Source organism: Miniopterus natalensis, chromosome 15 (genome assembly GCF_054644295.1).
Source record: "Miniopterus natalensis isolate mMinNat1 chromosome 15, mMinNat1.hap1, whole genome shotgun sequence".
NCBI classification, from domain to species: Eukaryota; Metazoa; Chordata; class Mammalia; order Chiroptera; family Miniopteridae; genus Miniopterus; species Miniopterus natalensis.
Genome location: NC_142095.1, coordinates 20560962 through 20587593, shown reverse-complemented (window position 1 = coordinate 20587593; position 26632 = coordinate 20560962). Strand labels below are relative to the sequence as shown.

Sequence of the window (26632 nt, the reverse complement as noted above, 5' to 3'; positions counted from 1 at the left end):
TTTCAAACCACTGCAAGAACTGATTGTCAGCCTTAAGTGGAAGATAAGCCTTCTTCCCAGCAATAAACTGAATCACTCACTAAGAATGCCATCTTGCCCTTACTGCCACTTGATTCAAAACTATGTTGTAGTTTTTTTTTTTTCAAATTAACAGTAAAGTTCTTGAGCCCAAACCCACATAGCCAAACTGTAGAAAGTGTCAATTTCTTTCCTATTTAAAAATTTTGGTTCTAGCCGGTTTGTAGAATGGTTAGAGCATTGCCCTGCAGACTGAAGGGTCCTTGGTTCAATTCTGGCTAAGGGCACATACCTCTGCTGCAGACTCCATCCCCAGCCCTGGTCAGGGTGCGAGTGGGAGGCAACCAATTGATGTGTCTCTCTCACATCTATGTCTTTTTCTCTCTCTCCCTTCCATTCTCTCTGAAAAGCAATGGAAAAAGTGTCCTCAGGTGAGGATAACAAAAAACACCCAACTCTGCTGTTCATACCAGAAACCGACTTCAATGCCCCAAAGCAAGTTAAAAATTTCCACCATGTAACATTACATCAAAACCTTTTAATAGAAAATGTTGATATTAAGTGGAAGAAAACCACATGAAAACAAATGGATTTAAATTATCTGACTTTATTGAGCATGCCAATACAATTACTCTGGTAATAAATTACTATATAGTTACACAAATGTTGAGTGCTTTCTAAGAAAATGCTTTGGAATGTGTAAAGGATATGCAGAATCATTTACACAGTGACGTTATAATTTTCAAACTCAGAAGTGCGGTAACATCAAGTTACTGCATAAGAAGAGTCTCTCTCTCTTATAACTCATGATTTAAATAGTTTTGAGTTCATAAGGGTTTCAGTGACCATTTCAGCTCCTGCAAGAAGACTGAACTGACTACTTTAAAAGCCACCTGATCCAGTCACCTAGTCTACAGATGAAGATTCCATTGGTCTGGCCAAAGATTACAAAGCTGGTAAAAGATGGAGACTGAATTACAAATCAGGTTTCAGAGGTGCTCCAGAAACGTCTGTTGAGTTAAATAAGGCACATACATCACACAGAACTCTAGTCATATCTGAAAGACCCTGGTTTTAGTTCCTGCTTAACAGAAATTTAAATTAAATCCTGATGTGTTTTTTTGTAGTTAACAAATTTAGTGATTCGGTTGCTTTGGAAACAAAACTGTTCCCATGATTGCAGCCTATCACTGATCACTGATTGCCATTTATGCTTCTTTTCTCCTGCAACGTTTGGACTTGAGCCACTTTCCTTCCTGCTCTTCAGTGCTCACAGACCTGTATCAAGGTTCTCTGTTCTTATTTGAAATTCATCATTAACGCAGGGAGCTAACATCATTATCTACAAAATCATCAGTATTTGCATATGGGAGTTTCTCTTCGAAGCTCATTTCTAACCGAGTCAGCACCTGCTCTGTTCATCTGAATCATCAATGATGCCACAGCAAGTGAGGATGACTTCTGGGGCGTCAGTGTCCCAAATAGCAATGAGATTTCTCATCACATCAAGAATATGCCATATGATCCGTCATGTAATGTACCAAATACTTCTTCCAGCACACATTCTTGGTGATTTATTTTGTCTCTATGCTGCTGGCAGGCAAAAAAAAAAAAAAGGCCACTCACTATTTTAATTTAAATCCCGATGTGTTGTGCAGGTTTATCAATAAGTAACAGAATGTTCACATTCTGGCAGGGATTTTCCTCTTAACTTGTAGGAGCCATTCCCAAAACAACCTGCCAGACATCAGTGTTACTTTTAAACTTTACACACACAGCAAAACTGTGCATATAAAGGGAATTTTTGAATTTGCACGTAAGTGATTCTAATTTCTTGCTACTCTCCGCACTGCAGCAAAGGAAGACTGATAGCCTATCTTTATGTATTTCTTCAGCCTATCTTTATGCATTTCTTCTTCTCCAGGGCAACATTTCTCTGTAAGAGTGAATATTTGGTTTGGTTGCAACTTATAGAGGCTTATGAGATGTGCTCTTGGGGGCATATTTATTTAGAACAGGCACCTCATTTCCAAGTTCTTCCTCAGCAAACACAAGAGTTATAAAGCCCTCCAGCTATGAACATCTGACATTAACCCCTATCTAGAATGCAGTTTCATTAGCCATGTCTAAAGTTACAGACAAACAAGAACCCTGATACAGAAATATTTGCTCTGACCTGGAAACAACATTCAAGCATTTAATTTACTGAGCTGGCATGGCTTTCTCCTGTCATTCTGTTGCCAATTTCACCTCCTTGGGCTGTTTTTCTTTTTGTCTTGTCCCAATTTTCAAGGAACATGGAGAATATTGATAAGGGGACTCCATACCCTCTGACCATTTCACTTTTTGACTTTTCTTTCTTTCTCACTTTTAGCTCTGGAAAAAAATGTGAGCACAGTATATTTTCTCTCTAATTCCATGACCAGAACTCAAAGCACGAAGTGTGATAGAAAAAGACATACTTAACAGAACAGGAATATTCTAATGGCCAGACTGAGAAGACTGGCTGGGAGTAGAAACTGACAGTGGAGTACTGGCAGGTAAATTAATTTTCTTAAGTTTAGAATAGCAAAGCTGACGGCTAATTTTAATAATTTTAATAGCCAATTAAAAAAATAAAATATTTTTTAAATTAAGGAATCCTAATGACTTTGAGGTAGATAATGCTGTTAACAAATAATAAATTAGGTATAAGATATAAAAATAACAAAACTGAGGGAAAGCAAGCACTGACTTGAAATTATCTTCCTTTAAATTCATGTGGAAAATTAAGAACACTTTTTCCAATTCAAAGTTCTAAGCACAAAACGCAGGTATGTCATGTCATGGACTTGCTTCTTTAATTGGAGGTGAATTCTGAGCCAATGGAAAGAACTCAGAGCAGCAAACTACAAATTGTTGTCCCCACGAGGAAGCCAGTAACTTTGTCTTTGATTTTCCCAGCTTGGCTCATTCCCAAATGTTCAGGATTTGGATTCTGAAAATCGTTTTTAGCACTTAACTAATTCTTTGTTGGTGGAAGGAGCTGGGACAGTTTCTCCACACATAAACTGCTCCTAAGAAAAAAGAAAAAATTACATTTACCACTGAGTATGTCACAAATTCATCAACATTCAATTTTCATCTTGTTCCAGAATCAATTCAGCTCTGTGAGTTTTTCCACTGAAATCATCCCTGACTCCTCCCATATCCTATGTCCAATCAGTAAGGAATTCTTAGCCTTTAAAGTGTATCCAGAATCCAACCATTTCTTACTGCCTCCATTGCTGCAGCTTGGCCCAAGCTACCCATCCCCTCCTTCGATTAGTCTAACAGCCTCTCACCTGGTTTTCCTGTCTCTATCCTTGCTCCTTCGTAGTCTATTCTGAACACAGAAGCTAGAATCCCTCTTCTAAAACTTGAGTTGGATCATGGCACCCCTTTGTTCTAGAATCCTCCATTGGTTCTCTATATCATTCACAGAAAAAGCCAAAGTACTTAGAGCAGCCCACAGACATCTCTGTGATCTGCCCCACTCCACTAATTTATCTTGGATGATTCTCACTGCCATTTACTCCGCTTTGGTCACACTGGCCTCCTTGCTGTTCCTCAATAAAACCGAGCCTTAGGACTTCTGCACTGAAGGTCCCCTTTGCCAGATTGCTCTTACCCATAATATGTACAGGCCTCACTCCCTCACCTCATTCAATCTTTGCTCAATAAGGCCTGCCATGATCACCCTATTTAAAATAGCAACCCCTTCTCATACCAGCACTCCTGATCTTCCTCACCCTGTTCTCTTTTTGTTCCAGAACACACTTTGATACAAGAATAATCAGCAAATTTCTAAATTATAGTCTAAATTATAGCCTGCTTCTCTCATGAGGTTAAGTGCCTTTTTCCCATCTTCCCTACAATCATGTTACAGATCATCCTTAAGAATGTCAAGCTCTTTTATGTCAATTATTCCTCAAAGAAAAGAGAATGTTAAGCTTCTTACTTAAGACTTTATTCAAAGTACTGACCAAAAGTTGGGGTGGACAGTAATAACATTTATTTAGTTTTCTATTTTTAATATCCTTAAAGGAAAAATAACAGGACAACTAAAGTCTAAAATGAAATTGTAAAGTTGCGCCTATGATTATATCTTAAATAAAATAATGCAGAGTTCTATGTATAAGCCAGGTAAAAAATGCTATACAAGCGTTCCCTTCAAAATACATCTAGGTGCTCCGTACAATTTTAATTACTTATTAAATAAAGGAGAAATAAAGACTGTCAACTAAATAGCCTTTATAATTATTTCTTTTATTTAATAAGTAATTAATAATTTTGATTAGTTCTCTTTATTGCCCTGTCTAAAGCTAAAATCATTTAATTTGAGCTTTTAAAATTTTAATTTACGATAACAGCTGTTCGTTAATGGTTTTTAAAATTGTTTTTTTAAAACACAGCATTTACCTAACACACTGTTAGAAAACATTCTCCAGCACTAACATATATCATAGACAGACTGCTCTAGATTCTTGCACCAAGACCCTCCTCCCACCTTTAAAAGTTTGACCCCTTACTTTGTCATAAATCACTTTTATAATGAGAGAGCAGCTGGGACACGTTGCCACGTCTTCCCCATTCTCCAAGTCCTCCTATAACAAAACCAAACGCCGGATAATCAGCATTACCTTCCCTTTGCAAACTCCTCCTCCAAACCCTCCCACCCCTATGGGCAAGCTCCTCTATGGCTCGCCTCCCCACAGGGTGTGTGAGGGCCAAAGGGGCCTTCCGAGAGACATGCCAACCCCAATTTTCCCTGGAAGCGTCACTTGGGGGAAATACCCTGGAAGGTTAGTTAAGGTTCAGTCGCCTCTAAACCTCTGGAAAGACAAAAAGGCGTCCCTTCCTCCAAAGAAGTATCCCGGGAAGGTGGACCGGAAAGGGGAGGCTACGGGGGGAGGACGGCGAGACGTCTGCTGCTCCCCGCCATCCATTCCCTCCAAGCCCGCCCTCCCCGACAGGCCTGACTAGAGGCCAGAACGGAACGCCCACTGACACCTGAGAATATCAAATGTGGGGGGATTCACAAACAGGGCAAAAAGGGCGTGGATAACAGGAGCCGCGTGGGCTACGGGGCGGCAGAAGGAACACCGCAGAGCGAAAACGCGCCAGCTCAGGGGAGCAGCCGGGCGGGATCCCGAGGTTACCTTGGTGATGCAGAAGTTATCGCCACAAGGGCAGGGGTAGAAATACGTCTCCAGGTCCTCGTCGTATTGGAAGTCCTCGATTTCCACCTCGTCGTGAAACACCGCCATTGTACTGGGGCCCGATGAGGGCCCCGACACACCGAAGCCCACCCGCGTGGGTCTAACTTCGCGGATTCCGGCCCTAGCCGAGGGTTGGCTCCACGGACCGGCGCAGGAACTACCGCTTCCGGCGCCTAACGATGACGCACCAGCCGGCTTGGGGGCCAACTGGGTGACCCGACGGTGGTCACCATGGAGATAGCTGAGCTGGGGTCGGTCGAGACTAGGCAGAGCTTCCTGGCTGCTCAGTGGTGTCGGGTACCGCTCCGCCCATTGGGCAGAAGTGACCAATAGAATGTGAGGATCGGCAGCGCTGCTTTACGTCGCGTCGGGGACACCGGAAGCTCTCAGGCACCGGCGGCGGAGTTCGGCTCAGTTCTGCGAAGTAGATAGCCGCGGTGTCGGCGGCGCGGAGGCAGCTTGCTGCCGGGCTGTGAGGGCCCGGCCTCAGGTCCGTGGCCCTTAGAGAGGCCTTAAGCGGACCCGCTGAAGGCCGCAGCAGGCCTGGGTGGCATATCTGGGCCCTCGGCGCCCCTGAGGGGAGGACCGCAGCCTTGCTTGCTCTTCGGCGTCAGGAGCCTTCGCGATCTCTGCCTTCCCGGCGGCCGACGAAAAGCTCCCTTGGAATTTCGATTCATCGGGTCACCTTGAGCTCAGGGCGCCGTCTAGCTTGTAGTTCCTGGCTGCACTCGCTGTTCAGGTATATCCCCCCCGCTTCGTCACCCCAGATTATCTTCAAATGCCCTAAATTGCGTTGCGGAAAGGAGCAAGACCTGGGAGGCAGATGGAGTTCTAGTCCTGTGTTTGCCAAGCGTATGACATTATTTACTAGGATGATCTGTAATAACAGTAGTAACCTTTTATATAGGGAGTTTGCTGTGGGCCCGGTATTGCGCCATGTACAGTTCTTCCATCAGCCTTGGGAGTTTAGATGTTATCCCCATATTATTAATCTTCAACCTGAGATACAGAGAGTTGGGTATCTTGACCAAAATACCACACCTAGGAAATGAAGAGCCTGTGTCTCCAAAGCCCGGGAACACGTGACTTATGTGAATCACAGTTTCTTCGTTGTAAAAGGAATGGCATCAGCGGGTATATCTAACATTCTTCTGTGTGGGAATTATGAGTTTTACTTGGACGTGTACCACACTTAGTTTATATTCACAAACTACGTAGGCATAATACTTATGTATACATCCCTGTGCTTATTTATGTACCCACATTCAAATGCTTGTGTGAAGTTACCAGTTTTGTGCCCACTGAAGTGAAGTGAAACTTTAGCTCTTTTAAGGCTTGAAAATCTAGAGGCAGAGGAGCCTTTGGGAGAAAATCCAGAAGTTACATTAAAGGAGTTTATAGAAGATTATTTAAAAGGCCTCACAAACAGTCCACTTTGCGTGAATGGAGATCTACCCAGAAGTTAGGAAACATTTTTAAACCTTTTGAGGATTAACTTAGATGATTCTGCTCTGTCTGAGCAAAGGAGAAATTCCAGCAAAGCCCACTTAGTCCAGTGGCTGCTCCCTGTATCTACTCTGTAGACACACGTACTTCCCAGGTAGCCTCTTGGAGACCGGAGGCCAGGTGAGAATCTCCAGTGACTAGTCTCAGTGAGCACTTTGAGGTTGGGAACCATCATTAGTTCTTCAATACTTCTGAGAATACCTGAAAATTAAAGATGAACCATTTTTGAATGTACAGAAATGGGTGCAGTCATACTTGTTTCATGGAAGTATAAATTAGTAGACCTTTTAGAAAACAATTTGTACCTATCAAGAACAATTCTGTGGGGAATCTTAAAATCTGAGGTTAGTAGTCCTAAAGGTTACAGTGGTTTGGGGTTATTAAAAAAAAATAATAATTTCTTTGTAATTTTCCGACTTTTCTTTGAGTATGTATTACCTAAAATGGAAGAAGAAAAACTAATAAGACACTTAGTACTATGTTCCAGGCACTGTACCAAATGGTTTACATGCATTATGTCATAACAGCCCAGTGAGGTATAGGTATCATTAATCCTGTCTTCAGGATTGGGAAACTTGAGGTTTAGGGGCGAAGGAGACTTGCCTAAGTAGACAAAGCTGGTAAGTGGCAGTAGCTATGGTGAGAACTCAGTCAGACCTGTCTGACCCCAGAACCTTTTCATAGCTTCAGTGTCATCTATGATGTGATGGTGTTGAAGCAGAACTAGATTAAACAAATAGCCCTGGAGCTCTGCACACTGCTGAGATTTTCACTGGAGCGGTGCTGGTTCCCTTGAGACCTAGATTTTGGTGTCTCCTTGGCCTTTAATCCCGCCATCTGTTGGCCAGACCCCTTTCTGGCCGGAGGTGATTCCCTGTATCGTTCTGCCCAGTTTTGAGTACATACTGTGCTGAAGAAAATAAAATGATAGCCAAGCATGTGATGCAGTTTTTTTTAGACCCCCCAGCTCTTTTACATAAAACATTACAATGACTATTAAATTTTATATTTATTCTTAAAAGGTAATGGAAACATTCTGTTATGAGACATTTTTAGACTCCAAAGGCGTGACAAAAGCAGACTTACTAGTTGCTATAGAATCATTTGGGATCACAAATTTGCGGTTGAAAAAAATTTTTTTTAAATCATAAAATATTAACACTACTGATCTGGAAGATAACAGTGACCAAAATTCTTAACATAAGATCGAATTTAGAAATAAGTCACAGTTATATAATAGAAACTATTTTATGAGTGCCGTTGTATATCAGGCTAAAGGGAATTGTTTTTTAGTAATCTCAAACCACTACCTCTTGAGATTGTTTGGCAGGGAGCTGGGGGTTAATGCAGTTGGTTTGGTTTTTTTGTAACACGCTTGCTGGCCAGGTGCTTCCATAGACATTTATTTCTCTCAGTAATCCAGTGAAGTGGTGCTGGCATTCCCATTTAAAAATGATAAGAGGTGACTGGCCCAAGATCAAAAAGCAGGGAGGAGTCAGATCTGAGCCCAGTTCCATGGATTCCAAGTCAAGCACTCTTGAAATAACTTGTATGCCACTAGGGTTCACTTACCAAATGCCAAACACCAGGAATCCCTTTGCTTCTTCTTATTGGCACCTGGGAGTCTAAATCAACAGGGGCCATGATATTTCTGTGATTTTACTTTATTTCAGGGCATTAATGATCTTTGGGCCATTCTTGGTTTGTCTCTTTCTCTCACTGACCTCTCACACTTATTCCAATCTATCAACAAGCCTTAGGGCTTTGATTCCGAAGTATATTTTATGCTTATCTACTTCTGCCATCTCTGTAGCTTAATCCTACTCTAAACTTAGACTAGAGCCTTCTAACTGGACTTCCTGCTTCGACTCTTGCCCCTCTGCGATCAATTCTTTACCTAGCAGCCTTAGCGATCCTTTAATGTAAATTTGGTCATGTCCATCACCTGGTTTATTCAAACCATTCAGTTTCTTCCCATTGCTCTTAGAATAAAGTCCATACCCTTACTATGGCCTAATGTGATCTGGCACGTCTGCCTGCTTGACTTCATCTCACATCATGCTCACCTAGCTCACTGCTCTCCAGTCACACTGGCTGTGGTTTCTTAACACATCAGTGTGACTGTGATTGGGCCTCTGCCCACATGCTCTGCTCTTAACGTCTGCTTGGCTGCCTCTTCTTCGTAGCTCATGTCTCTTGAGAGAGACCTTTCCTGATATTCCTCACCCACCCCACTACTCTTATTATATTTTTATTATTGATTTGAGAGAGAGAGAGGAAGGGAGAAAGAGAAAGAAAACAAAGACATTGGTTTGTTGTTCCATTTATTGATGCTTTCATTGCTTGTTTCTTGTATGTGCCCTGACCAGAGATTGAACCTGCCACCTTGTCATATTGGGACAATGCTCTGACCTAACTGAGCTACCCAGCCAGGGCTCTACTCTTATTTCTTTTATCTCACTCATTGTAATCAGTAATTGTCTTGTCAATTATCTGTTTACTATTATCTGTCACACACATTATAATAAAAGATTCATAATGGCGAGGACCTTGTGTTTGGTTCTTTATTGTGTCTCCATGCCTAACATAGTGCCTGGCACCCCAGTAATTAATAAATTGAGTGTACTTATTGAACAGAAACCAGTATAGGTCATTTTAAATCTTAAAGTTAATTTGTTGCTTGCAGTATTTTTTTACTGCTTAAATGGATGTAAGTATTATTTAGCATTTATGATAATTTTGTTTCAGAAATAGAGTTAATTAAGATTTTTTTTGGTGAGGTAAGACCTATGGGGATACAAACATTTATGGAATATTCTTGTTTGTATGGTTTTAGAAATTATTTAATATATATTAAAGTTATATCGTTAAAGTGAATATATGAAACCATTGGAAATATTTTTAAAAATAGGTAGTTTGTCTTTTTTAAATACCTATTGCTTTGGAAATGACTTTGAACACAATTTGATAAAAGTACCCTTTATTTACCAGTAGGTGGCACTCTTGGTCATGGTTATTACAAATCAAGATTTTAAAGAGAACAGCTTTTAAAAATTAACATTTCTTTGTTTTCCAGTTCAGTTGAGCAGTGGACCATTCAGACAGCATAATCACTAAAAGCTGTATCTCATGTGAGGACTATTTTAGCAATAGTGGTCTAAAACATTGAGCAGAACAATGTTTTTGTATTAAACTGTTTATCAGATAAATTCTGTTAGGAAAGTTGACCTTAAATGACATTAACTGTCTCATTCCAGCCATTGGTCTGGTCTTTCATAGGGTGGAATCAGAAAAGTGAAAAAAAAAAAAATCAGAAAAAAGAGAAGAGGGAGACTTGATGGAAGGGGGGAAACTGAGAGTAGTTTTGCTGTGAGGCGATGTCTGCTGATAATAATGAGCCTTTTCTTATGCATCTAGGAGATAGTAGTTCTTTTTAACAATTTTCCAAAACATTGTTCTTCTTTTCTCTGCCATTGCAGGAACTTTGTGAGAATTTCACTACATGGAAACACTGTCCGGGTTCCAACCATTGTATATCTGAAGTCTCAGTATAATATCAGGACCAAAATACTGCAAATCAGTCAGCCAGCCATATACTTAATGACTCCTAAAAATCTCATGGACTTCTAAAGTAAGTTGCTTTCTTTCAATGATTAATGCACCATTTTTGGTTTAGCATATTTAAAGGAGAGAAACTACATTTAGTAATCTTGCATGAGGTAAAGAGCCATTATACTTTTTTCACTCAAGAGAAAAACAGTGAATAGCATTTATCCACAGTGATGCTACATCATACTATGGCAAGAAATAGATCTTTTACCTTGTCTAAAGGTTAGTTAGGAAGCAGTGGCTTTTGATATAATTTGATTAGAACTGAATAAATTACACATGACTTATATCACCCCTTGATTTATTTACTTTTATTTATTTTCTGTCTCTACCTTCCAAAATACAAGCTTCCTAAGAAGGTCTTTGTTTTGTTTATGTCTGTATTCCCAGTGCCTGCCACATATTGGGCTCTTAATAAATATTTGTCAAATGAAGGGCTGAATTAATGAGTATGGAGTAGGAACATAAGCACATCTCGCTTGAATATTTTTCTAACACTAAATTTATAACAATTAATTTATGTAGTACCTGTCAGTGAGCTTAGGAGAAAAGAGTGTTCACACGCATCTTTATTTATTCTCAAGCTGACTAAGATAGGCAGTATAACATGTTAAAAGTGGCCATCTTGGGCAAAGAAATATTTAAAAATTGGCTGAGGAAAACAGAATGGTAGGAACCAAAAAAATGTATCATCTGACTTCCAATCAGTACTTTTTCTGATAGGTCAGTAGTTTTTAGACATGGAAATGTTGGGAACCTTCCTGAGTTTTTGTTTTTTAAACTTTTTATTAAAGTATAGCTTACAAACAGAGAAGTACATAAATCCTAAGAGGACAGCTTGATTAATTTTTTTTTTTATTAGGACAACTTTTTATAGCAGTTTTAGGTTCACAGCAAAATTGAGAGAAAAGTACAGAGATTTCCCATATACGCCCTGCCCTTAGACATGCATAGCTCCCCATTATCAACATCTCCCACTAGAGTGGTATAGGAGTTACAATTGATGAACCTACATTGACACATTCTTATCACTCAGAGTCCATAGTTTACATTATGGTTCACTCTTGGTGTTCTGTGGATTTGGACAAATGTGTAATGATATGCATTCATCATTATGGTATACAGAGTGCTTTTACTGCCCTAAAAGTCCTCTGTGGTTTGATGAATTTTTAATGAGAATACCCATGCCATCAGCATTTAGATTAAGAAACGACATTGTCACTACTACTTCCCTACGGCTAACTTGCTAACTTGCTTCCAGCTCTGTGGATTAATTTTGTCTGTTTCTGTCCTGTATATTACTGGACCCATAGACTGTGTGCCCTTTTGAGCGGCTGCTTTCATTCTTTTCAGTCACTGTGATATTGTAATACTCACCTGTTACCCCATGTCATTGCAGTTCTCATTGCTGTGAACCTCAGTTTGTTTTTCCCTTGCACTGTATCTAACAAGAAATATTAAGGACTTATGTGGTGCTCTTTCGTTGGAGGACAATTACCAGGCAATTAGAAAATCTACTCTCCTGTTATAGTATAAGATTAGTCATGTGAACTTCGTCAGCAATTTTGGAAACTAATAGAGAACATGAATATTTGGTGACACCAATAATTACACCTGTATGTACTGTGGAGATCAGTTGAATCAACTCTAAATAGTGGCAGAAATTTTGTCAGGGTGAATTAGGCCCTTAATTGCTTTGCCGTTAGATCAGCTCATAACAGTACCAACAAAAATCTAAACGCTTCTTCGTTCGCCCCTGAAATAGTCTAATATTCCCCTACTTTTTTTTTAACATATTTGAATTTTTGTTTTTCTGTTTGCCCAGGAGGCACCATGGCCTGTGCTGCTGTCTTGATTCCTGGGTTGTTGCGGGGCTCTGTTGGAGCCATCTGCTCCCAGGCTGCTTTGTCGAAATCTGCACCAGGCGCTTTGCGCCACCTTACTTTAACCAGGTGAGCATCGACCTTCAGTGTTCACTTGAGGTTGATTTTCAAAGAGACCTGACCTGCTGATGGGCATGGGAGGTGTATCAAACTCCTGAAGGCATAACATAACATACTGCTTAAATGTACATGGCATAAGTAAATCGTTAAACTTTAGTTAGATGTGCAAATTTCATTGACCATTTTCTGGGATATGTAATGTGTTGTATTTTGGATAGTCATTGTTATTAGAGGGGAAACTAATTTAACTCTTTCTTAATGAGGATAATACTTAGTAACCTAATTTTACTCTCTTTTACAGTATAATGAAATCCAAAAGGAAAACTGATCACTTGGAGAGGACTGCAAATGTTGTTCGACAGGAGGTTTGTATCTTTGGGCAATGGCAGGCTTTTCTAGGAGGGACAGTTTGCACACAGTTATGACTGGCTTATGGGGAAGGCACTAGATGAGCTTTAGCCCTTTGAAGGACAGTCAGGGAAAGTTTGTTATTTTTCTGTTTAGAACGTTTCTAAACAGGACACATGACAACTGATTTGAAAAGATGATAGTGAAATACTCAAATTTTTGTCTTTAAACTTGAAATGAATAGATTAACTTTTTGATGAAAGAAGTATAGCAGCAGTCGAGGGAAGTTCTCCCAGGTATGGTGTGTAGGGTTACATTTTAGCACTAGAACTTCTTTTAGAGCCCACATTTTATGAATAACTTTCCTTTTTCTTATTTAGTTTTTTGACACCATTTCTCAAAGTCCTTGTTCTTATCCCTACTGTAGAACAACTTATTTCATCAAGGGAAAAAACACTAACATCTGGGAAAGGAAGGTGGACGAGCTCTTACTACCCTTCCCATGTGCTGACTTTCCCCACCATATTCAAACTAGAGAAAGCTAACCCACCACCTGGAGGGGTCAAGGGCTGGGAAATAAGGATCCTCACCCTTTACCTCAGTGAGTAACTACATTTTCTTTAAAAACTTAAGTTGGATATTTGTTTTGCTTTTTTACTGATTCTTTATGTACTTGGATATACTTAGCTTAGTGTCGTAAGTTAAAAATCTGTTTCATATAAGGAAGATTTATACACTTCTATGAGCATGGTCAGAAACTGTATTGTTACAGCATTTTAATTTTTAGTAGTAATAGTAGGATGCTCTTTAACGTAATAGAGTATTGTTTAGATCCCACTTTTCAAGCTAGTTCTATTTTTACAAAATTGCTTTGGGCCTGAGGGTAGTGTGCTTGTGGATTCAGCTTTAAGCCAACGTTTCTTTTGAGAAGTCTGTGTAAAATTAGTTCAGCGCAATAGATTTATGGATGTGTGGGAAAATACACTTTTCCCACTGATGATAAATCTGAAAATACGTTTTTTGGGCGTTTTTTTTTGGTTTGTTCAACACACAAAAATGCTGATTCTGTAAATGTGAGATTTGTTAGAATTTCTTTTTTAAAAAGTGAAACCTTGCCAGTTTTGAAGAAAAAGTGATTTAACAGTCTTGGACTATATATACTTTTTTTTCTGTTATATTTTGAGGCAGGTAGAACTAGAGCAGAATTTGGCAGATTTTCTGAAAGGGCCAGATAGTCTTAAGTATTTTTGGCTTCATGGGCCAGTCTTAGCCCCAACTATAAAACTCTGCCTTTACAGTGTGAAAACAGTCATAGACAACACGTAAACAAATTGGTGTATGGCTGGGTTCCAATAAAATGCTCTTTATCAGCACACCCAGGTATGGTCTGTGGGTCATAGTTTGCCAATCTCTGAATTAGAATAGTCATTTCAAAATTTTACAGGACAAAATTATTGAGACTTTTGGGGGGACGTATTTTGAGCCAAGTTTAAGAAAGCTACACAGAAAGTTAATATAAACTCTAATAATGTGGTTGGAAAGTTGAGAATTTAATGCCCAGAAGTCAGAAAATTATAGGGCTAATTTCAACCGTGATATATTACTTTGGTGGAAGAATTTTCCAGTTGCAACTCTTCCCGTTCTGTCTCTAATTTCCACTTCTTTCCCAAACAGAATAAGATCTGGGAGCTGGGAGGAGCTGGATAAAGCTAGACGATGTCCTACCTCAGCAGTATGAGGTCATCAGGGGCTCACCCCAGCCTGACCTTAGACTTGTTGAAATGGACAGCACCTCATGGTGGGCCATAATAGAACTGGCCCACCATGTGGTCTTGTCTGCCACTCTTGTCTTTTATTTGTATTGCAAGTATACTTTACAGAAGTCCCCATGTGCCATTTGCTCTTCAGTTTAAGTCTGTGAGGTCGCCTAAAAGTAGGACGTCACCTGCATTTTACAAAAGAGGAAGCAGAGGCTAGGAAATAACTAGTAGCTTCTCCCAGGACCAGAGGGAAGCTCCAGCCCAAGTCTGTGATCCTTAAGCCAAAGGACCCTGCTGCCTCTCCAGGGTGGGTTAGAAATGGAATACTCACCCACCCAGAAATATCCTTTCCTTTTTAGCTGTTGGGTTCCCTATAGAGAACTTACTGAACGAGCATATTATGGTGGTGATGCTTCTTACTTGAGGCGAAAAGTAACTAGTCTGGAGTCATGCTGGTGCAGGAAACTGAGCTCTTGAGTTGAATGACATTTGACTGTTTGTGTTGAGTTCACAACTTTTTGTTAGGGGTCAAAAGAATAAGCAGTCTGGGTAACTTTAGAAATGTCAAGGAAATAAGAGTAGAAATACCATAATACATAAGGATTGTTCAGGCAAGACTAAATTTTCACTGAAGGGGTCACTTTGTGCTGGCCCACTGAGCAAGATACACTCTGTTCATCAATTTGATGGGAGAGTTTGGTAATGAAAGAATTTTTTAAATTACTGATTTTTATGCAAACATTTGGAAATATGCTAAACAGTAGGCTAGGTCCTGGGCTAGCACTGAAAATGATAGATCAGGTCCCTGACCTCAGATTCTAGTGGGATTCTGGTCAGAAGAAACTGATTTAGTGCACGTAATTGATTTTGGAAAAACCACTAATTTTTTGTTTTGTTTTAAATGTTTGTATTAATTTCAGAGAGAGGAAGGGAGAGGGAAAGATAGAAACATCTCTGTTCCAAAATCTGAGTAATACAATGGAAGATAAATTTCACATAGCCTCCTCTCTGTTCCAAATCAAAATTTCACTTAAGTGTGACTGGGCATAAGAAAGGGGGCAGTTAGTAGTTAGTGTGGTAGTTAGCTAATAAAGTCAAATTGCTGGGCACCTGTGGCAGAGATGTTGGGGATTGTATGGGTCCCAGGGCTGATTACAGAGTGCTGATAATTTGCTTGATTTACGGTTTTGCTAAGGCCTGGGTTTGAGTAGGATGGGCTGCTTAGCTGAAAAGCTGGCCCCTGTCCCAAGTTTAACCGTTACCATTCTCTTAGTCATCACCTGCACATTTTGGCAAGATGGTATGCTGGCCTTCGTCAGCTTGGTGGGGAAGAGGGCATCTCTTTAATATTGAGTGTTTCCCAATAGTGGGACACCAAATTTGCTCTCTGTGGTCAGAGAGCCCTTTAGAGTTTTTCCAGCCTGGGGCGAGCAGTGCTAGGCATCCAGCCTCATGACACTGTCAGCTCTGTCAGAGCAGAGAGTGGGAAGAAAGCTCAGGCACCTACCACCTAGAGGTGGCTGTCAAGCTTGCAGAGGGCCTGGCCCAGTCTCTTGTAGAAACTCCTGAGGAGGTGTAGTCTGATGGTCCTGGAAGCTGGTCTCTGGCTCCTCAGGGTGCACAGCTCACCCTGCTATGAGTGGAAGCCTATGAAGAGGGAGCCTCCTTGGGAGAAGGCTCAGCTTATCAGTGCTGTAGCCCAGTATTCAGCACAGTGCTGACCTAGCATAGGCACTCAGGACGTGTTTCACTGAGTAGAATAAACAGTGTTAATCCCACTGCTGTGGCTGATTACCGGAACTGTCTTGGATGAGTCACTTTTTAGAGTAGCGGGGTGACAGTGAGGTGATGATACAAGTGTATTCTACCCTTCTAAACAGCTACAAGCTGTGGAAAGAGGACTTTCTTATACTGCTGCTTCTTAAGTATGCCTGGGACTTAACCTGTTTGTGCTTTTCACTGACACACTTCTGGTCAGTAATTTAAGTGATCTAGGAGGCAAGGTTGTTTTCCCCCATTCCCCCCAGGGGATCCATCAAAGGCAGTGTTTTATTTTAAATTCAGGGGATATGTGTCGAGTGCCTGCTGTGTGCCCAGCCCTGTTGTAAGTGCAGGGGATTCAGCAGTGCGTAAGGCAGGGGAAGCCCCTGTTGTATGTGGAGCTTCTTTCTGGTGCAGATAAACCGGAGAATGTCAGATGTTGTATACACTATGAAGGAAGTAAAACAGGGTAATGACTGGGGTGGGGGTGCTATTTTAAATGGGTGTGTAACATTTGAGCTGAGACTTGAATATGGAAAAGAGTCAGACAGGTTCACAGCATTCCTGGCAGAGGGACTGGCAAGAGCCAAGCGTTGATGCAGAGATGAGTTTGATGTGTTCAGAGGAAGGTGGTAGGATGAGAGGTGGGCAGGGCCCAGGTTGTATAAACAGCTGTGGCTCTGGATAAGGAGTTGGGATTTTATTCTAAGGGTGAGGGAAATGAGATGTGATTTACATTTTAATGGCTCACCTATTTGCTTGGTAGAGCACTGGATTTTTGTTGTGCTTTGACACCAGGTTGGAGGCAACTGACATAGGCCCTGGAGAGGTGATGGTGGCTTGGAGTAGGGTAGTAGTGGTGGGGATGGAGAGCAGTGGGTGGATCAGGGACAGAGGTAGGGCTGATGGGACTCACAGATTAAGGTGAGGGTACAGTTAGTGAGAGAAGGAGAGGAAACCAAGAGATTTCTGGCTTTGGGATTTGAACACTGGGTAGGTGATGATGGTGGCATATATTTGCTAATGTGGAGAAGACCAAATTTGAAGGAGGAGAAATAAAGAGTTCAGCTTTGGAATAATCTGGGGTGGATGGGTGGGAATCGGATGGAGTTTCAGATGAACCAAAATTAGCTACGAGTTTTTTCAACTCATACCAACTGTTGAATCTGGGGCATGGGTTCATGGAAGTTCATTATACTATTTTTACTAGTTTTGTGTATGTTTGAAATTTTCCATAATAATAAAAAGGAAGAAACTTTGGAAGATAAAAGCATTCTGTGTTAGATGTGTTGTTTGAAATGGAAATTCAGATCAGCAGTTGGATGTATGAGTTTGAAGTTCATTGCTGGAAATAAAAAGTTTAAGCTGTGTAAAGAGTGAGGGAGAGGGCCTAGGCCTCAGCCGTGGGGTGTGTCTACATTTAGAGGTGAAGCAGAAGGGCCAGGAGAGGAGAGGGAGGGGGAAGGGGAGAGAGAGGAGCTGGAGTAGGAGTGGAGAATCAGCAGGGTGCTGGTAAAGCCAGGAGAAAAAGTGTTTCTAGGAGGTCAGGGCCACCTCTGCTGGATCCTGCTGAGAGGTCATCATTGGGTTTAGTGAAGTGAGTAGTGGGTGACCAGAATGACTGGCTTTAGTCCATTGCTGAGAGTGAGAGCCTGTGACTGTATTGTGTTGGAGAGAGGATGGGAGATAAGAAAGTGGAGCCAGAAACATTTTTATGTGAATGTGAGCAGAGAAATGGGTCACAGCTGGGTTGAGAGAGAGGCTTGTGTTGTATGTTGTATTTTGAGAAGCACCAAAGCATGGTGGTCAAGTGCCTGGATTCCAGTATCGGCTTTGCCACTTACTAGCTGTAAGACTTCGAGTGTTCTCATGTAAAATGGGGATAGTACTAACCTTTGCCTTCTACAGCTTTTGTGAAGATTGAATGAATTAATGTATGTGAAGTGCCTGGCACATGCTAAGCTCTGTATATAGGTGTTTGCTTCTGATGTTATTTGAGGTGGAAGGTCCGAGTGCTCACATGTGTTCTCGTAGAGAGGGGGAGAAAGGGATGGTGAGTGAGAGAGGGTGCTTGCTCGAGTGAAGGCTTGAGAAGGCAGCGAGATCAGCCCAGGTGGACAGGTTAGCCTTTGGTACGAGCAAGGAGAATTCATTTGCTAGGATGTAGTGTTGATGGGCATAAACCACTTGTACAGGTGACAGCATTTTATGCTCTTTCCTTGTCAGTAAATCACTTCAGTAAAACCAGTATCTTTTCATCAGGTTCCCATTCATCAGATTGGGATTCTGCCATAGTTGAACTAATGTCTCTGGGCCTTATGTGTAAATGACATACTATTTTTTGATGATAACTACATTTTTCTTTAACTCTGAAATTCCCTGTGCCCTCTTTTGTTTCAGGTCATCGCTAATCTTGGTTTTGTCTAAATGTTTAAGCCAACAAAAGAATGGATGGGAATGAACAGAGGAAGCCAGTTAGGTTCCCCAAAGAAAGACCCATTTCCTGTGCAGAGACTGTTGTAGCAGCAGTAACATCGAGATATCCTATATAAAACCAGCTTTTTAAGTCAGTGTGATGGAATTTCCTTTTAGATGCTGACTTAGTCAAAGCCTTAAAAGTGCGTGCTAGTAAAAGTTGGCAAATGTATTGTTATTTTATTGAACAGTAGAAGAGTCTAAATGTTATTTTATGGAAAACTTCATTTCCTGCCATGTGTTTTAACTTAGGGCATGGCTAGTTGAGGTTTCAGTTGCGAAATCTTTTGATCCGTTAAGTATGAGAACAAGTACAAATGTTAAAACATAAAGTTTCTCCATCATGTTTTACTTATTCAATCAAAGTAACGAAGAAAATGGCATCCAACAAGGGCCATGATTGCAGATCTTAATCATGTGAAACTAGCTTCAGAGTAAAAAAAGATATGTCCTTCACATAGATTTTGCTAGTGTTTTTGGCTAGGAATCTTTATATAGTGTGCAATATTTGTATTAACTGAATAAAATAAAGTGTTAAAAATCATGAATTGTGCAAGATATTTTGTGTGACCAGTTCCAGCAGTTTTGCCCAGATTACGAGAACTAAAAGCAACAGGTATATTACTGTGTGAATTACTACCAATAGACATAAAGCAACAGATAACATTGTTGGTCATAGAGACTATCCAAATGGAAATACAACTTTTTTGATAGAAACTGTAGCTTCTTTCCCTTCTTCATTGAATTTTGTATTTGGACATTGGCAAATGATTGGTGATTCCATTTCACATAGACTAGCATCTGACTGTGAACCACTCTCACGTGCTTTAGTTGGAATTCTGTCTCCCTCTTCCTCCTCCCTGCCAGTGATTATGAATGTTGGTTTTTCTGCCACTGGGTGACCCTTTGGGATGTGTTCAAAGCTTAGACGTATCTAGTTTTGTTCACGAATCTGACACATGCCAGTTAAGCTGTTATAAATGAAGTAATCTAGCTCTTGGCTTTGTTTCTAAAGATTATTATATTGAAAGAAAATAATGGATGTTTACAAAATAAACATTTCCTTTTTGTAAACCTAAGAAAAATGAGAGTAATGTAAGGGAAAGCCCTTTGATGATTTTATTACTTGTCTTTGTAGTAAGATATTTAAAGTCGACTGTGTGGCAAACAAAGAAGATCCCTGTTCTACTGAGGAGTTACCTGCCCTCCGTGACCTCTCCCACAGTTCTGAACATGAATCTAGATTTTCTGTAGTGGTTTCTTCCCCCTGTGCAACTTTCTTTTTAAGCAACAAAAGGCTCCCAAACTTCTTCTAACTTTTGTTCTAGAAACCAATTTTAAGTGACTTTAAGTTAGAGTTTTCATTTATTCTGCAAATATTTACTGAATCTTACTGTGTGTTAGGCCTAGGAGTTGATAGAGATGTCAATTCTATCCAATAATTGCTCTCAGGAGGCTTGTGGTCTGTGTGGTCAAAAAGACATGTGTATGAGTATTTATATTTACATTAATGTGTGCTAAGTATTATAGTAAAGGCAGAAGCATTGTGTGGGTAGAATTGAGAGGGTGGAGAGAAGTAGAAGACTCAGGATGAGTGGTTAGTACCTGAGCAGGGCCTGGAAGGGTGGCCAGGAGGTTGCTAGACAGGACCAAGAGAATGTACCGCATACTGAATGACCTATGCAGGGTTTGGGGAGGTAGTCAAGTGTCAGGGGCCTTGAGGACCAGCAAGTTGTCCAGTTTGGCTGGTAAACCAGTAGCAGAGGGATCCAGGAGGAGCATAGCTGGTACAAGTTATAAAGGTGTTTTAGCATTTTTTTATATTTGTAGTTGATTATTAGAGAGCCCTTGAAGGTTTTTGAGCTGGAGAGTAACTCAGTGAGGTCAGAACATGAGGAGTAGTCATCTCTTGGCTTCTTTGAGTCACACAAAAAAGATAAGGTATGGGCGGTTCAGGTGTAAAGAAAGAAATCCTTGGCTTAGGATGGTGGTAGGTGCACAGAGAGAGGAAAAGACATGAGCTGAATTCATGGAACTTGGCCATATTATCAAAATAATGGGGAAAGAGTGAAAGATTCTGAGTGTGTGTATGTGTGTGCAGGCACGAGTTACAAGTGGGCCAGCAGCATTACAAGTGCTTTGCATATAATATCTCATTTAATCTTCCCAGCAACTCTGTGAGATATAGGTGTTGTTATTCTCATTTTACAGCTGAGGGGGGCTGGGTGACATGCTCAGAGTCACACAGCTGGTAAGTAAGTGGTGGAGCCAGGATTAAATAACAGGAAGTCTAGCTATAGAGCCCAGGCTGTTCACAGCCAAACTATGCTGCTTCCTTTGATTTTGTTGCTGAATTGTTTAGGATGAGCAAATGGCATTAGATACCATGTCTGATTAAACAAGGTCTAAAAGAGAAAAATTGAACAGGAAGGAACAGGCAGGAGCTGATGAAGCAGTGTTTCGGAGTAGGTGGGTGGGACAAGCACCAAAAGTGGAGGTAGAGGGTCACGAGTGGAAAGCCACCCCATCTGCCCTCAGGGAGGAGGAAGAGAGGACTGGTAAATATAGAGAAAGAGGGACAGAATTTTACAGGAGCAAGAGAAAGGTAGAACATTTTATTTTGAGGTGATGAGGGAAACCACCATCCAACCCCAGAATTTTCCAGGATGGTTAAGAATTGTCTCCCACTGATAGTTTGATTAGACCTAGCCCTGTTGGAGAAAAGGGGTTGAATGAGCTAGCATCAGGGTGGGAGGTTCACTCACCTTGAACAGATTCCCGGGGCATCTTTTGCTGGAGGTGTGAAGGTAACACCATCGAAAGAGAAGGGCTTTGTTTTGGTCGCCTGCTACTGATTTGATTTGCTGCTGGAAGTGGAGTTGGACAGCAACAGGATGTTGAAGAAAGAGTCATCCTGTCTTTTCCCCCTGTTGTGAGGGTGCCCCAGGTCTAGGGAGGAAGAGAAACCCAAAGGCCCAGACACAAAGAGTGAAGGGAGTAGAAGCAGTTTGAGAGATGGTTGACATGGATGGTGCTTAACTGAGGAGTGCCCAGCTCGGACTGTTTTAGGATTTGCTAGAAACCAGAGACGTCATTTAGAATAGTGCTTCCCAAACTATCTGTTGTGAAGGGCTTTTGTTTAAAGGTTGTATTTAAACACTTTATATTTTGTAAAATATAATAAAAATGAATTAAAAAACAAAGACAGGAGTACAAATCCAACCTGTTTACTGTTACTAGATTCAACAGATAATTTTCTCTGAAATTGCTAACATAAAATTTCTAAGTGCTTGCTTTTAATTTCGGAAATTGGCTTGTCATGGACTTCTTGTAGGTTCAGAACAAACACAGGCTCACAGTGAACAGTGGATCTCACTTTGTGTAGGTCGTACTCACAGAGAATCTAGACGCCAGGCAGGTGGCTTACAGGGCTCCACTTTACTGCACAATTCTCAGGGTGCCCAGCCTGGTAGATCACACACACTTGCCACACAGCAAATAAATGGTTGTTAGTCCCTTCAAGAGATGATTTTTGTATGCAGAATAAAATTCAATTAGTATTTTAGCAAGTCTCTCAAAAAGAAAATAATTAAAATTTGTTCACCTGGTGGTAGGCAGCTCTACCTTGTTTTGCAATTTTTAAAAACCACATCTTTGTAGATTTTGAAAAAACCTGAGTTACCAGAAAGCCACAATTTGTTCCTCGAGTTGTGTACACACTAACCTCAGCCACAGTTCATCTTTTGACTCAAGGTCGTGTCGGCAGCTAAGGTGTGTGGAGCAGCCCATGAGTCACCCTCCGTGAAGAGGCTCCACCTGCTTGTTGCTGATCAAGACTTTTCCTTTAAAGCTGGCCAGTGGTAAGTGGCTTTTCTGTTTGTAAGTGTTGTGTGTGCTCAGGAAGCTGTCATCAAATAGAAGGGCTTGTTTTTCTTTCTGGAAAAGACTTCTGTGACTTTCTGTTTCTCCTGAGGGGTAGGAATCCTAGACCATCTCCATTCAGGGTGAGCCTTCTTTGGCATGGAGATTCAGATTTCTTTCCTAGCTTCAGAGCTTATCTCAGTTTTGAGCCCGTGACTCTCTGTCATACATGAAAATTTCTGCCTTGACTTTTATTTTTTAAGTATGTTTTTATTGATTTCATAGAGACAGGAAGAGAGAGGGAGAGAGAGAAACATCGGTGAGAGAGAATTATCAATTGGCTGCCTCCTGCACGCCCCCTACTGGGGATCGAGTCCACAACCTGGGCATGTGCCCTGACTGGGAATCAAACTGACAACCTCTTGGTGCGTGGAATGATGCTAAATCAACTGAGACACACCGGCCTGGTGCTACCTTGACTTTTTCCAGTTGAAACAAAGCAGCTAGTTCTGGTCCATGGACCTGCAACTCTGATAATTCCATTCTGTAGGATGGGTGCTAATAAAATGCACTGCAGTAATCTAATCTTGAGTTACGCGCTGCCGGGGATTCATAACATTTTCAAACATTAGTGTTCCTTATGTCAAATACAGAGGAAACAGCAGTCTGAAAAGAAGAATAACCGGTATGTCACAGAGCTGACCACCCTCTCAACCGAATTCTTACATCAGTCATATCTCTTCTGGGTTGAGTTTATTATCAGTGCTGAATTTATTATCAGGAGCCCCAGTCAGGACTAGCACACACCACACTCATGAGTGGGCCTAGTCAGTATGCTGACAAGGTAACAGCCCAGCTGTCCCTTCCCACTGCCTGCAAATGGCTTCACAGAACTGCAATTCACGTTGAATTGTAAATAAAGCAACTTGTATTTCCTTAGGAAAGGTGTGTTTGGGTGTATGTTTCCTTTATTTAAATAAAGTATTCACTTCTAAATGGATTTCTGGCATGTCAGTCTTAGTCGTATTTCTTAGGAGTCACTTGACTAATTTTGGCAGTCCATCTGGAAATGCGGTTTTGTTAGAAGGAGGATGTGTGATAATAGCAAGTGTGATAATAGCAAGAGTTAGCAGTCTTGTGTTAATAGTTTGCCTTTGAATTTAGAACTAGAAAACAAGATGCTGATTGCAATAATTTGCGTTGGTGAAGCAATTTACTGCAATCTTTGCACATGTTCAGTGATACATACTGAATGCATTTGGGCTCTTTTAGGGGGGAGGTGGGCAACGTTTTTACCCTTCAAAAATAGTTTAGCAGTTATTACATTGGAAAATGGAAACTTTAATTGTAATGATCTTTCTTTTCATATTTCCCTTCTGGGGAAATGTTTGTCCTGTGCACAGCATTGTCTTTGTGCCTTCAGCTCTGAATTGTACCAAGACTGTCCCCAGTCCCTAGTCTCCCGATTAAAAAAGCCTGTGCGTTGGTTTATAGCGCTGCTACCATGGGGTGCCTGTACCTGTATTAGCACTTGCAAACTGTGGTTACCTGATGAAGAATATGTCAACATTCTCTAGTGATAAATATAGAAATAGGGTTCCATTGTGATCTCAAGATAAAATTATTCAGGGTTGGTGTTATATATCCCAAATCTGTGAATGGATTTAGTCATGTCACTGATGTTAAGACTGGTTTTAGTATGTGGCTGACAGATTTTGGCTTCAGAGAGCAGATTTGAGGGTGGTGATCTCTGGCTGGTTAGTGATGACCCTTTCCCTGCCAGGTGTCCCTCAGCACTCATTCCTGGCACCTGGGTCCTCGTTTAAAAGAATATTCCCTTAGCACTGGCTGCATGGCTCTAGGGTCTGTGAATCCCTTCGTGTATTTGACTTCATGGTGACAGAATGGCCATTCGCTTCAGTTGGTGGTGTCCACTCCTTCAGTGCTGTCGCTCTCTTAGAGCATCAGCTCGGTGGTAACCTCCATGTGGTACTTTGGAGAAGGGGGCAGGGTTAGGGGAAGGGGTTGTGAATGTTGCTGCCGTGCAGTTTGTGTAGTTAGGGTTATCAGAGTGGAGTGCCACTTAGACAGAAAGGAGAGGATTGTTTTTGGGCTTATCTTCAGGGTGGGAGATTGGGCCCATGATCTTACATCTCTGAATTCTTGACCTCCTCTGATACCTGTCCTGTGGGGAGGCTCCCGACCTGCCCCAGTGCTCTGGAGCTTTGGGCGCAGATCCCAGATAGACACCTGCACCATAGACCAGAGGTTGGCCTCCAGGACTCTTTCGTGCTGCACTGTGTTCTTAATCCAGTTCAGAGAGAAAGGCCCGAAGAGGAAACTGCCTCAAAACCATTTTTCACATGAGCAGGGCTAAACCTTTTAGGTTCTCTCACTAGTAGGTCCACCACTTAGCACCTAATCGCCCCCCAAAACAGATATTTAAAAAAGAAAACAGTGGCTTTATCATAAGTATTTTCCTGATAAAATCAGGATCACATATACTGTAGCTAGAAAGAAGTCTATACTAAGTACAGTACTTCCAGACAGATCTCACATGATGAGCATTTTCTCTCTCTCTGCCAAGCAGATTTTGTCATAGCCCATTTAATTGTATTTATTTGCTAATTTTCCTCTCATTAGGATGAGTTTATTGAGGGCATGAATCAAAACATACTTGCATCTTGATTTCCAGTGTGAACCAAGTGCCTATACATAGTTGGCAGGTGCCATCTGTAGTGTTTGTACAAGGAATGGGTGAGGGGCACTGAGGACTAGAGTTTTGGGACCTCATAGTAAAGCATCGTCATCTGGCCATGGTTTGTGTGCCTGCTGTGTGCTGGGCACGGGATTCATCTGGGCAGGACAGGGCTGCCTGGTGTGTCACAGTTGGATATGGATATGTGTGGTTTGCTACAGACTTGGGCTCTTTCTCTCAGTTCTTCATGTACTCACGCATCTGGAGGTGCAGTAGGTGCTTCAACTCCTGGCTCCAGGAGTTCTAATCATGCAAAGGGATTAATATGTGTGTATGTGTGTTTAAAAGTTCTTTGTTGGACAGATTTTTTTTGACTGTATTGTGCATATTTTTTTAAATCCATTCAGATGAGGTTTTTATGTCATTTAGATTCTTCTGTAGCGTTTAATGGAGTCCTTTTCTTCTAAAGGTGTCTGTCTTTCCAAAGTTTCTGGAGAAGAGGGATTTCCTCTCACGTACCTGAGAATGGTCTTTAGCAACATCAAACAGCAGAGGGCGCTATAATTCAGGAGATGAAGCCACAAAAGTAGCTCATTGATGTATTTATTTTAAACATGGAAGCTGTGGAGATGCTATATACCTCCTCTGTGAGAGCATATAGTGTATGTGTTAATAAATATTAACTGTAGTCTTTTAAAAGTTGTATCTTGTCTGAAATGAGAGGGAAATTAAGTATTCGTGGGAAATAGTCAATTAAATATAAGAGAAAGGTAGCTAGTGACCTTTTCTGGAGTACTTCCAGTCCAGGACTGGTTTTTTAAGACTATAAAAAATGACCGGATATTTAAGGTCATAGAGCAAAAGAGAACATCTTTTAAGGTCAGAGATCAAATCAGTAGAGAACATTGTGTGCTTTTCATGTAAGTCTGCTGGTAGGAAAACAACTGGGGGAAAATGATACTATTGCTCTTTGATGGCTGAGAAACATCAAGATTGGATGTTTACATTTCTTAGACGTGGAGATGAGAATGTTTTGTGGTCCCAGGTTCCAATAAATTTTTCCTCCCTTGGTATGTGACTAGGTTTGTTGCATTTCCTAGGACCCTACCCAAAAAGGGTTTCTATGGCATAGAATTATTGAAGGCTTGAAACTTCCAGGAGATCTGGACTGTAGGAGTGTGGTCAGAAGAAAAGAAAGAAACACGAGACTTCCGTAACTTAGAAGGCACATCAGCCTATTGAGTTTGTCAAATGCCAGTGAAAGAGTTTTCATTGCTTTTTTTTCACCTTTTAAAACTGTTTTATTGAGATACACTTTATATACCATAAAATTTACCCATTAAAGTGTAAAATTTACCCACTTAAAATGGCTTTTAGTGTATTCACAGAACTGCACAACCATCAGCACAATCA

The 26632-nt window shown here is 41.0% G+C and overlaps 2 protein-coding genes across 3 annotated transcripts in view; one reads left to right on the top strand and one right to left on the bottom strand.

Annotated features, from left to right (window-relative positions):
• Nucleotides 1-605: 605 nt before the first annotated feature.
• Nucleotides 606-5408, bottom strand: DPH3 (diphthamide biosynthesis 3). Of its 2 annotated transcripts, XM_016209278.2 has the most exons (3): nt 5199-5396; nt 4569-4643; nt 606-3074 (listed from the first exon to the last, which is right to left on the bottom strand). In XM_016209278.2, the coding sequence occupies exons 1-3, from the start codon at nt 5304-5306 to the stop codon at nt 3009-3011; spliced, it is 249 nt and encodes an 82-aa protein (XP_016064764.1). In that variant the 5' UTR covers nt 5307-5396; the 3' UTR covers nt 606-3008. The 2 variants fall into 2 exon arrangements, with proteins under 2 accessions (XP_016064764.1, XP_016064765.1); XM_016209279.2 differs by lacking the exon at nt 4569-4643 and having other exon boundaries at nt 5199-5408.
• A 252-nt stretch (nt 5409-5660) lies between these two features.
• Nucleotides 5661-26632, top strand: part of OXNAD1 (oxidoreductase NAD binding domain containing 1) — a 32985-nt gene continuing 12013 nt past the window's right edge. The window contains exons 1-5 of the mRNA XM_016209277.2: nt 5661-5997; nt 10244-10395; nt 12199-12325; nt 12618-12681; nt 22414-22520. Coding sequence (XP_016064763.2) covers nt 12207-12325; nt 12618-12681; nt 22414-22520 — 290 coding nt within the window. The 5' untranslated portion in view covers nt 5661-5997; nt 10244-10395; nt 12199-12206. The remainder of the gene's footprint in view (nt 5998-10243; nt 10396-12198; nt 12326-12617; nt 12682-22413; nt 22521-26632) is intronic.